The sequence below is a fragment of the Solanum stenotomum genome, chromosome 12 (assembly GCF_019186545.1).
Source record: "Solanum stenotomum isolate F172 chromosome 12, ASM1918654v1, whole genome shotgun sequence".
Lineage (NCBI taxonomy): Eukaryota > Viridiplantae > Streptophyta > Magnoliopsida > Solanales > Solanaceae > Solanum > Solanum stenotomum.
This window is the reverse complement of record NC_064293.1, coordinates 42,215,990-42,227,584: the sequence shown is the minus strand read 5'-3', so window position 1 is coordinate 42,227,584 and position 11,595 is coordinate 42,215,990. Positions and strand designations below refer to the sequence as shown.

Here is an 11,595-nt window from a genome sequence, read left to right as displayed (position 1 = left end):
ACTAGGTGAGGAACATCTGAGAACCAATACTCGGTACTGTTATAACGATGCCTTTCTTAAAAAATAAAATTAAACTACTCCTGGGAAGTATAAAGATTACAAGGGAGAGAATTGGACTCACCAAAGTGAAAGTAATACCAGCTCTATGCTCGGCCTCGTAAGTACGAAATTGCATTAAATTCTAGCCTATTCACAGATGCCTGAACTCGTTTTATAACGATCTCAAAATGCCCCTCTGCTTCCTGCGTTTTGTCATGCCTCTAGCCTTCGCTGGTTTCTACTAATAGCATATACTCTGCTGCTAGTTAACGTAGTTTTCCTTCATATTGAAGCCCACATGGCATCAAATTTGATTCATGCGTGCATCCACATATTCCAATTTCAATATCTATCTGATCTTAGCCTGTGCGACAGTCAGCGTTAGTCAACCAAACGGGATGGAGAATTAAAAATGAGTAATCCTGAAAGTTGATGGAACATTTCATCTGCCACACAAACTGATTTTGAAATAAAGATTTCAGTCCAATAGTTACTGGATTCTTATCTCTTCTGAACCCACACAGGGTACCAACTTCAGAATTGTGCCTTTTTCAGTCTTTTGCTGCAACAAGCTTCCTGCTGAACTTTGGCCAACAAGTTGTAGTAAGCAAAATGCCTGTAATGTGCCAGATCTTGCCAGATTATATGATATCTCCATGTTTAGAACCCAAAGATGCCTTGAGAAACACTTACTAAGCAGCTTATCTGAAACATGTAAAATCATAACATTCAAAGTCACTTGAACTATGAAAAAGGGAATGAGTATCGACTGTCGTTAAAAGCTTTGCAAGAATGCCTGAAGGCAAGTAAAAACTGTATCAGGTGATCGTGCCATTTTGAACTGTCACTGAATGTTGAAAATTATTTATATGCAGTATAATTACATGTTATATAACTTGGCACCTGGAATTATACACAATTCTGGAACTCAGATATTCCCTTGAATGAATTAATCATATCCTTCAGTTGAACAAGAAGTCCAATTCCTCACAACTGTGGCACTTGTGACCGAGTAATGGCCATTTCCAAAGAAAAAGGATTCTTTAAACTAACATAGACTGGGACTTGAGAGATCTCAAGTAGTTCTATTAATTACCAAAAGTTACCACAAGAGCATACACCATTATGGAAATGGTGAAATCTCTTGTTATCCCTTACAATAATCTCCCTGCCAGTGATTTGAGATGCACCGCACATGAATGAGTGGCAATCTTCACAGATTCTTAGATTTTTCATGATCCTGATGGTAGACCCAGCAGAATCAGTGATGAGCAGCCCATATGCCAAAGCCAGCTTCTCACTATGTGTGAGAAGTATTCGCCTTTTATGTTCTTCATTCAGATCATAAGGCACAGAGCTTAAGTTTGGCTCGTAGCCATGTGACTTAAGCCGACCAATAAGATCCTCAAGTGCTTCCTTAATCTCTTTCGAGTTTGGGTGGGTCATATCACCAGCATAGAACTCATGAATCACTCCCTCTTTGCCTTCAATCCAGCTGCGTGAAGGGTCCTTTCTCAGCAGTTTTTGTTTTATTGATTTCCTTACCCCTAAAACATCTTCCCACCTTCCAGCTGAAGCATATGTATTGGCAAGCAAGACATAGTTACCAATGCTATCAGGTTCAAGCTCAAATAAACGGTTGGCAGCAACTTCTGCAATATCAGGATTACCATGAATCCGACAAGCTCCTAGCAGGGCTCCCCAGACACCACTATTAGGCTCCATAGGCATAGCTTTGATAAGCTCAAGAGCCTCTTCTAGTTGCCCAGCCCTGCCAAGGAGATCAATCATGCAAGCATAGTGTTCTACTGATGGTTCAACACCATAATGTTTCTCCATTATATCAAACAGGTGTCGACCCCGTTCTACCAAACCTGCATGAGTACAAGCCATAAGAACACCAATGAATGTCACCTTATTAGGCTTTACGTCAGTTTTCACCATTTCTTCGAATAAATCTAGTGCAGCATTCGCGCATCCATGCATTGCAAAACCCATAATCATCGAACTATATGAGAACACATTCTTTTCCTTCATCTTCACAAAAACCTTGTACGCTTCCTCCACATTCCCACACTTGGAGTACATATCAATCAATGCAGAACCCACCATAACATGATTGGCAGGTCCAAAACCATATCCCTCAGCCATATCACAAACCCAATTTGCATACTTAGCAGCCCCTAACTGTGCACAAGCTGAAATAACCCCAACTAATGTCAACTCATCAGTCTCAATACCTTCAGACTGCATTCTATGGAAGAACTCCAATGCCTCCCTTGGTTTAGCATTCTGTGCAAAACCTGACACCATAGCCGTCCATGCAACCAAATCTTTCACAGGCAATCTCTCAAACAGCTCAGCAGCTGCCGCCATATCTCCAGACTTTGAATATGCAACAATTAACGAAGTCCACGAAATCACATCCCTCTCAGACATTTCATCGAACACCTTTCGACCACAATCCAACCAGCCACATTTTACATACATATCAATCAAAATATTATGAACAAACAAATCTTTACAGAACCCACCAAGCTTTATGTTATGACAATGGATCTGCCTACCTAAATTCAACTCAACCTCATCGCTAGAACCCTTGAGCAAAGCCGTCAAAGTAAAAGAAACAGGCGATATACTTTCCCTTCTCATAGCATTATACAAACACACTGCCTCTTTCAATTGTCCTTGAATTGAATAACCGCGAATTAACGCGGTCCATAGAAAAGGGTTCCGGTAATCCACTTGATGAAACACAAGACGGGGATATGGGTCCATTGGGACATTGATTTTTGTGAGCATACGGAGTAGCTTTGCGAGAACATAGCAGCATTGGTCAAGACCTCTGCGAATAACGTGAGCATGTACTTGTTTGATCTGATTTAGGCTGCTACAGTTGTCAAGAAGTGAAACTAGATGAGATTCCAAGAGTTTTGTCTCTTGAAGCCGGGAAAATGGAACGAAGGGCTGCAAAGCTTCTGGGTTTCCAAGCTCGTAGCTTTTGGATATTGGAATAGGGTTCCTTGATGCGATCAGCTTCCGAGCAAGTGAAACCATTACATGCAAAGCTACTAAGGTCTTCAGTTGAAACAAAATGAAACCAGAAGGACTATGGAGAGCTAACTTCTCTTATATATCATGGTTCCAATAATCTAAATTTTTAACAGTTGCAGGAACACAGAGATGTTAGATTGATCAACTAATACGATTTTTTATTTTTTTTATTGATCAACTAACATGAAGTTGGCTTGTGTCCATAATTTAGCTCATTTCAGCTCAAATCATTTTTGAATGGTCAAGCCTTTCACCAAATTTGCAACATTTTTACCTAGGTCATAGATGGTCGACCGATGTAATTACTTGAGATGCGTCCAAAATGACTCAAACATCAATTTTGAAGTACGTTTTTGTGTGTGCTAGTTGCTGATGGAAGAGATACTTTACGCTTTCTCGAACCAAAAAGGAAACCCCCACTTTCTACTTACAAGAAATACAGGTCAAACACAATGATGCAAAGGCCTTTAGCCACACGTCCATAAAATCATACTACATGTCTAGCTACTAACCTGCTAAAACCAAAAAGAAAAACTGCAAAATTATGGTGAATGATTAGCAGCATAAGTCCTTCATACACCACATTGACAACATCAAGGATGAAAAAATCGCTTCTTTTTTACACTTGGAAAGTATATAAGCGGACATTGAACTGTTTCCCTATGGTACTTCATTTCCAGTTGTTGACCACCTATTCATAGCTTATAAATTTCCACGTCACATCTACAAATGCAGCTCCAACTGAGAACAGAGGCTGAACGCTAACCACCAACAGTGATAAATTATCATGTCCTTTGGTGTTCCATTGCTTTTTGCAACACGTCCTTTAGAACTCCTGCAATTCTTTCTTCCATATGACGCTCCAGAAAAGTCTCTTTCACCTTCTCATACCCTTTTTTACCCATTGTAAGCCTCCTCTCAACGTGAGTGGCTAATCTAACAATGTTTTTTGCAAGAGGCATTATCCCTTCTTTCCCCACAGGATGTAGAAGACCAGTTGTTCCATTTGTTACAATTTCTTGGGTGCCACCAGCTGCAGTTCCCTGAAATGGAAAGGAAAGAAGATGAGATGGTAAGCTTTTCCAATCCAATGAAATATTTAAGATTATAAAAAGGAACTGCTGCCTGTAAAAGATTAACTATATAACAAGACAAGATGGAGGAAGAAAAATGGCAATTACCAACACAGGCAGCTGAAACGCCATCGCCTCAATAGTAATCCTACCAAAGCATTCACCTCGTGCCTACATCATTAACATAGAAGGGAGGAAATATATGGAGTTAGTTATTACCGCATTAGTAAAATTATCATACTTAAGTGAGAAAAGAAGAACAAAAAGTGACCTAGCATTCACCCCATGCCTACAAACCTGAGAATTCTGAACAAGAACATCAACTGCAGCAAGATATGGGGCTACCGTCAGTGTCTTATTGACAAAATGAACATAATTCTGGATCTTCTTTGATATAACGAAGTTCCTAAGCTCTGTCTCGAATTTGCTATGACTAGTCATGTCACTCCCTACAACAACAGCATGAATTGATGGCAATTGTAACTTCCGTTCTTGAATAATCTGCAAGCTCTCATAAAACGACCGTAAAAATAAGTCTTGACCCTTCCCACGAGTAACACCTGCAATATTGCAACTCCAGGTCATAGTGTAGTTAAAAAAAGGACCGTTAGCGAGATTTGCTACCAAAATTTCAAATCCAAGTTGCACAGTAGTTTAAAAAAACTCTGTAACAGCATGATGATGAATACGAGTGAATCATAGTGATTGGATAAATTTAGAAAATAAATCAAGGGCAATCCACCCAAACAGGTATTCATGAAAGCAACTTTTATTGCAAGTCCAGGTCATAGTGTAGTTAAAAAAAGGACCTTTAGCGAGATACCAAAATTTCAAATCCAAGTTGCATGGTAGTTAAAAAAAAAATCTGCACTTCATGATGATGAATACGAGTGAATCATAGTGATCGGATAAATTTAGAAAATAAATCAAGAGCAATCCACCCAAACAGGTATTCAAGAAAGGAACTTTTATCGGATCTGAAGCATGATAGACTGTAATGCATAATAGTATCACAGGAAAAGGCTTACTATTTATGAGGGAAAACAGTATATCTTCGTTTCGAACTCCAAGAGATTCACGAACATGCTCCCTCAAAATCCTTTTTGCCACACTATCTTCAGCAATTTCCATTAGCTCATTGCTGTTGCCAAGATGAACAACATGGGTTTTGGGCATTTTGATCCTACAAAATATAAATAACAGTTAAGAAAGGTTTTACAACGCCTACAGACAATAGAAGGAATAATGAAGAATAAGCAATGTAATACATGGTAGATCTGGACATAACTGGGAAGTTCATCCAGGAGCTATCTTTCTCGGTTCAACCAAAGTTTGAGCATTCAGACCCAAGTATTAGAAACAACATTTACATTATATTCCCTTACCCAAGGAGAAATAAAGTCAGCCAAATATTAAGTCAAATAAATTCAACTAAATTTTATGCCTCAAAATAGATTGAGACGCCCTTTGAGCTTAAATTACCTCAGCATTTAAAATTTTCAGAGAAACATACCAAATAATCACCATAATTAGGATCAGGGTACTTTCAGTATATGTTTACACTACAATTTCTGTTAGCATTTTCTACTTCCCATGATAATACAAGTACTCATCTATGTAACACACTACAAACCAAATTAGTTGTCCTGGAGTGATACTTTTTCACTTCCTAATTTCAACATAATCTCATTAGGAAAGATATCGATAAAGACATCAATGACAGATAAGAAACCCAAAGGTGAAAGGTTAACTAAAATGAGAAGCAATCTGATCTAAACATGCATAGTAGAAGATTTACCTTTATCAATTGGATTTGTATGATGTACAAACTAACCTATCTCAGAGAGAAGGGTGGGAGAGGAAGAAGTAGAAAGAGAGTGAGAACAGTTACAGCCTGTTCATTTACCAACTTTTTATGTGCTGAGAATTCAATTTCCATAACAAAAATGCTGCAGGTAAAATGTTGGGTGGATATATGAAGGCCATTTTTAATTTTGTTATATGACATAATTCAATGAGATTATTTCTCCTTTGATAATACAGCTACTAAACTTTGAATAGCTACAGCAACTAGGAAGCTAAATCTTGCATACCCCATCTTGTCTCATTTTTTAAAAAGGGAGGAGAAGTAGATCTATCTGCAAGAATGTGCACACACACTTTAACTTATATCCTGCAAAAGTCTTATGTCATTCAATTTATGTATTAACATCCTTTTTCCTCCCCCTATCATATCTTATGGTGATTGTACAAGTCAACAGGAAAGAAAATAAAAACTAGATGTATGCCAAAGGGAAATGAAGGCAGCTTGAGAGAGTAAACTGACATTCTAAGACAAACGATTTCATTTACTCAACTTAAATGATCAAAAACAAAAAAGAAAAAAAAAAGATTTCATCTACTCAATTTATCATGTAAATTCATATTAGTGTATATTAACAGAACTATCTGGCCTCACAACCAAATGATGTTCAAGCTACGGTTTATATCTAAAGATGCATGACCTCAAAAGACCACTAGAAGTAGATCCCTTGCCAACTTAGTAGCAACATCACAGAACCTCTAAACGAACCTTAGCCGTTCCTGTGTCCTATTCTTCCAGTATTCAGCTGTTACATGTGAATCAATCATTGCACCAGCAACATATGGAAGGTGCTTCACATAATCTACACTGAAGTAATGACCACGCATTTCATGGATCCACCACAAAACTTTGGGAAGGACTTGAGGAACATGTTCCTTAAGAACAGCATCCAACCATTTCCCAGCAACGGCAGTGTTTAAAACAACCAAGTCAGCTTTCAAAGCAGTATCTATTGCCTCCTGGCCCTTAGCAGAGACAACCTGAAAGCACACACGCACTCATAAGCACAACCATTCAAATCTTACTACTAAACTATAAGTTTCAGAATGTAGAGGTATAAATTCCGAGATCTCAGTGCAAATATGCCAGCTATTAATTGCCTAAGGCTGCTGGAGCAGAATGCCCGCGGAAAATACTTCTATTAGTAGAAAGATGAGATTGTGCAAATATGGAAAGGTATAAAAACTCAAACTGGAAGAAATATTGCTAAGTACAACCTGAACTCCTCGGTGTAACATTTTGTGCTCCAAACTGTATACGATGTTGTTCGTTTCAGATGGCCTTTGATTTGTGATCCAACAGACTTCAGCACCAACACCTCTCAACAAAAATGCCAGCTCCATCAACAACAGAGGTCCACCTATATGAAAAGAAAGAACAATCAGAGTGATTAAAAGTATTTGTTCCCATGATATGGCCCTTCCTTTTTTTCATAAATCAAAGTACTCGTTGACACTCAACCAAGATGGTGTTATAATTACAAAAACAAAATAGTAAACAGGTAAAGTCCGAAGGTTGCTCCCATCCCATCAGGAAAGATGCCAACCATCTCTCCTTTCTATGGACACAATTACAAAGGAGGTAATGATTCAAGCATTCTTTAAGCATCCAAAAGTCCTAAGTTCCTAACCAACAGCATGTTGATGTTTCTTCCTTCCATCATAAATATAAAATAGACAGAAATGAACTCCTAATCAATGTATTTCAGACTCTTCAGAAGTTCTTTCTTTCACTTCTCTCGTAATTATCTAAAATATGTAAAAGGGCCCCATTCTCCATACTCTCTTTCTCCTAGCTCCCAAACCATTTATTTTCCAGCACTGAACTCAGGTTTCAAGTGTAAAGAGAACCACTAATAGGGTTTTTTTCTGATAAGAAAAAAAAAACAAATTAACAGAGTTCTAGAATATATGCAACAAAATGAAATGGTGCATCATATCAAAGGCAAACTTCACAGGTAACATGCTATATTTGCTGGGTCTCATTTCCATTATAAAAAAGATGCAGACTAAGTTATTGAAATAATAAAGTTGTAATATAAGCGGTTAACCGTTTGGCGGAAATGTGAGATCAAGTTATACAAGATCAAATTAAAATTAATTAAAACACAGAATAACTGGGGAGAAGCAAATGTACGTCGACAAACTGTTGTTAGCACCAAGAAGGGCATTATCAACAGAGCATCAGGGAGCACAGTTTGCAATATGAGTTAACTGTTCATCGGTCAGAAAAGATTACACCCATTTTCAACATTCGCAATCAGGACAAGGATCAGCCGAAGAGGTTCTAGCAAAAGCACAAATGTACTGGTTGAAAACTATTGCTTATTTTACTCGACCAATATTGAAATATTGCCAGCTATAGAAGAGTGGAAAACTGGCTAGCTTAAGAATCCAAATTTACAGATCAACACTGCAACTTGCTCAAAATAAAACTATAGGATAACTCCGAAGATCCCACTATAGAACAAATTTATTTTGTCAAACTTCTATTAATTTTATACCGTCTTCTAAAGATACATGATAGCAACAAACAGATGTAGATCAAAAGAATGAAGAGCAGCAAGATAGGAGGACCCAGTAATTTCTCAATCTATTATAGATCTCAGGTAATCAACTGCCCCATAACATTTCCAGTTAATTTAAACTTCTACCAAAGTGGTACGGAAAGAGGATACATAAATGGCAGCACTAATTAGGGATGACATAAACATCCAGACCACCATTTTTCTTTTTGATAATTGTGGTGTCTGGACCCGCTTGCGCACACCTCGACTAATTCCACAGGATACCTGGTAACTTTGTCCATCAAGGCTAGAACAAATGGGAAATCACCTAGTGTTTTTGTCTCTGCTAGGAATTGAACCAACTTCTATTACAGCACCAAACTGAATGAGTGAATTGTCTAATAAAATGGTGTATCCAACCTTTGAGACACATAGAAAAATAAGAGGTTTTCACGTCACACTAAACAAAAAAAGGTGGCACACACACAACAACAGGATCGACAGTAAAACACTAGTGATTCACTAAAACAGCTAAATAGCACTCTTCAGTCCAGCTAGAGTAGCAACATTTCACTCTACAATGCTCCATAAGCAACGTTGAGGAACCAAACTCAACATAGTAGACTATATGTAGGTAAAAAAGGCGAAATTTAGACAAATCAAAATAAGTTTAAAGGTACCAGAAAGGGAAAGCTCATGGGAGACAAGAAGCACAAGCCTAGACTTCATGAAACTGAGTGGGTTCTGAGTGACAGCTACCCCAATCGGTTTAGCTGATTCCGGAGAAGAGTTATACCGCTTCTGATTAGTCGTATATAAGCGGCAATCACAGGAGGACTCAAGGCTAGCTCTGACGATAAAAGCAATGGCAGTGGTAACTGAAACCATCACAAGAAGCGCTACAACAGTCAGCCAGCGTTTCCGAAACAGAACCATAGTCACAGAAGAATGCTTCGCCATGTCCAACGCTAGGGTTTGTGAGAGTGTAAAACTGGATCTGTGTCACCTTTCTCTGCATTTTAGAGTTGGGGTTTTTGATCCGGACTGGTAATTGGCATACATTTGGCTTTTAAATTGACACTTGGAGATAAACAGTTCGTCTTTTTTTTTTTAGATTGAAATCTCTGGCGCTGTTGGAGTGGCGAAGATCTACTGCGCCGGATTCGACAACTGCCGCGGAGACTGACTTGAAGCGTTTTGGATTTGATGACTACGCTTCAATATTAATGGCAAATTGGCAATGGCGATGTTGTCAGTTCAGCCTCGAGAGAAAAATTGTCAATGCTTTTGTAGTCTAGTTAGTTTACTGCATTGTTCAGTAGTAATAAGATTCAATTTGCTGCTAAGTTTTTCCAACCTTGGGAAATGTGGTTACGTGTGTCTGGGAAATATTGCCTATTGTACAGGTATTTACACTTTCACCCCTCTAAATCGTGCTGAATTTTATTTTTTCTCTCATTTCCAACACAACTCTATTTTACTCTAAATTTTCTATATTTGAAGAGTAAAATAGAGAATGAGCTTTGTATCCAACCATATCCTCTATTTCACTCTCCTAATAAAGAGTTTTCTATTTTTTTTAAACAATCAACTCTAGCTCAATTTTCTATTTTACTCTCTAAAAAAAAAAATCTCTTTTTTTTTAATATTATATTATTATTTTTATTTCATTCTTATTTTCTTAGTAACATAGTTGTCTCTCTTTCTTTCAATAACCACTTTATATAATTTTCATTTCATATGTAAAAAAAAGTCTTTTTTTATATTTAATTTATAATTTTATTTTATTCTAAATTTCTAAATAACATAAATTGCAAATAAAATTATATAATATATAAATTAGTGGACATAAATTACAATGAAAATTGTTGTTATTAATTTATTATGTTATGTATTATTTTGTATCTCGTATTTAAATTATTATGTTATGTATTGTATTTTAAAATTAAAATTTTCATCTTATCATTTTAATTTTGTGCATTCATCGTAGTGACAATTAATAATAATATCAAATTATATTAGAGTGACGAAAATTAAAATATTATCAATTCGGAATGAAAATAGTATATATTAAATAATATACTTTTTAAAATATTATAGTACATCTAAAAAGAATTGCGTATATTAAATATTTAATTAATGGTCTTATATGAAAAATAATGTGTTCATTATAAAATAATATAAATAATAATAAAATAATCAAAAAGTAAAATAGAGAGTCACACTCTCTTGTATTTTGCTTTTTCATTATTTTATTATTATTTATATTATTTTGTAATTAACATATTATTTTTCATATAAGGCAATGAATTAAATCTCTAATATTCGTAACTCTTTTAAATGTAATATAATATTTTTTAAAATACATATTATTTAATATATACTACTTTCGTTTCGAATTAATAATAATTCAATTTTTTAATTTTTTTTGTCAATTTAATATAATTTGATTTTATTATTAATTTTCACTATAAAGAATACACAATTTTAAATGGTTTACAATTATTCAAACTATTCGTAATCCACGTTCTCAAAAGAAGAAATATTTCGCGAAATAAGAATTAAGCTACTTAAATGATTTCTAAATTATAATATTATTTTCAAAATAATCAAAGAATTAATAATTGAAAAAATAAGTAGGCATTTGACCAAAGAAGTAAAATATTCTTTATTTTATTTTATTTTTTGACGGTGAAGTTTTGTCTGGTTATAGTTTTTGCGAGAATATTTGAAATATTATTTATGTTTAAATGTACTTTTACTATTAAAAAAAAATGTATATATAGCTACCCTATAGCGAGGTTGGACACCTTCGTCGAAAAATAATACCGTACATATAAGTCAAATGATACACGAAGTGATAAAATGACATATTTTGGACATCTTTGACAGAATAGAGTGTAGTAGTTTAGTGGTTTTAGATACCTTGAAAGAGCCCTAAGTGTTTATGTGTTTGAATCTCTCTAGTAACAATTTTTTTGGACACCCTTAGTGAAACTCCTGATTCCGCCACTATATAAAATATGATTTATATCTCACGAAGTTTATAAACTACTAAA

The 11,595-nt window shown here is 35.8% G+C and overlaps 2 protein-coding genes and 1 pseudogene across 2 annotated transcripts; all 3 read right to left on the bottom strand.

Annotated features, from left to right (window-relative positions):
* Positions 1-64: 64 nt before the first annotated feature.
* On the bottom strand, positions 65-3,126 carry LOC125849538 (pentatricopeptide repeat-containing protein At5g44230). The gene is made up of 2 exons (XM_049529626.1): positions 924-3,126; positions 65-744 (listed from the first exon to the last, which is right to left on the bottom strand). The coding sequence occupies exon 1, from the start codon at positions 3,094-3,096 to the stop codon at positions 1,132-1,134; it is 1,965 nt and encodes a 654-aa protein (XP_049385583.1). The 5' UTR covers positions 3,097-3,126; the 3' UTR covers positions 65-744; positions 924-1,131.
* Positions 3,127-3,631: 505 nt separating this feature from the next.
* LOC125849545 (uncharacterized) lies at positions 3,632-9,919 on the bottom strand. Its single transcript, XM_049529634.1, has 7 exons — positions 9,217-9,919; positions 7,248-7,390; positions 6,739-7,010; positions 5,195-5,349; positions 4,464-4,726; positions 4,275-4,337; positions 3,632-4,136 (listed from the first exon to the last, which is right to left on the bottom strand). Exons 1-7 carry the CDS (start codon positions 9,494-9,496, stop codon positions 3,879-3,881), a joined length of 1,434 nt encoding a protein of 477 aa, XP_049385591.1. The 5' UTR covers positions 9,497-9,919; the 3' UTR covers positions 3,632-3,878.
* LOC125849635 (U6atac minor spliceosomal RNA) lies at positions 7,516-7,598 on the bottom strand (annotated as a pseudogene).
* Positions 9,920-11,595: the final 1,676 nt, after the last annotated feature.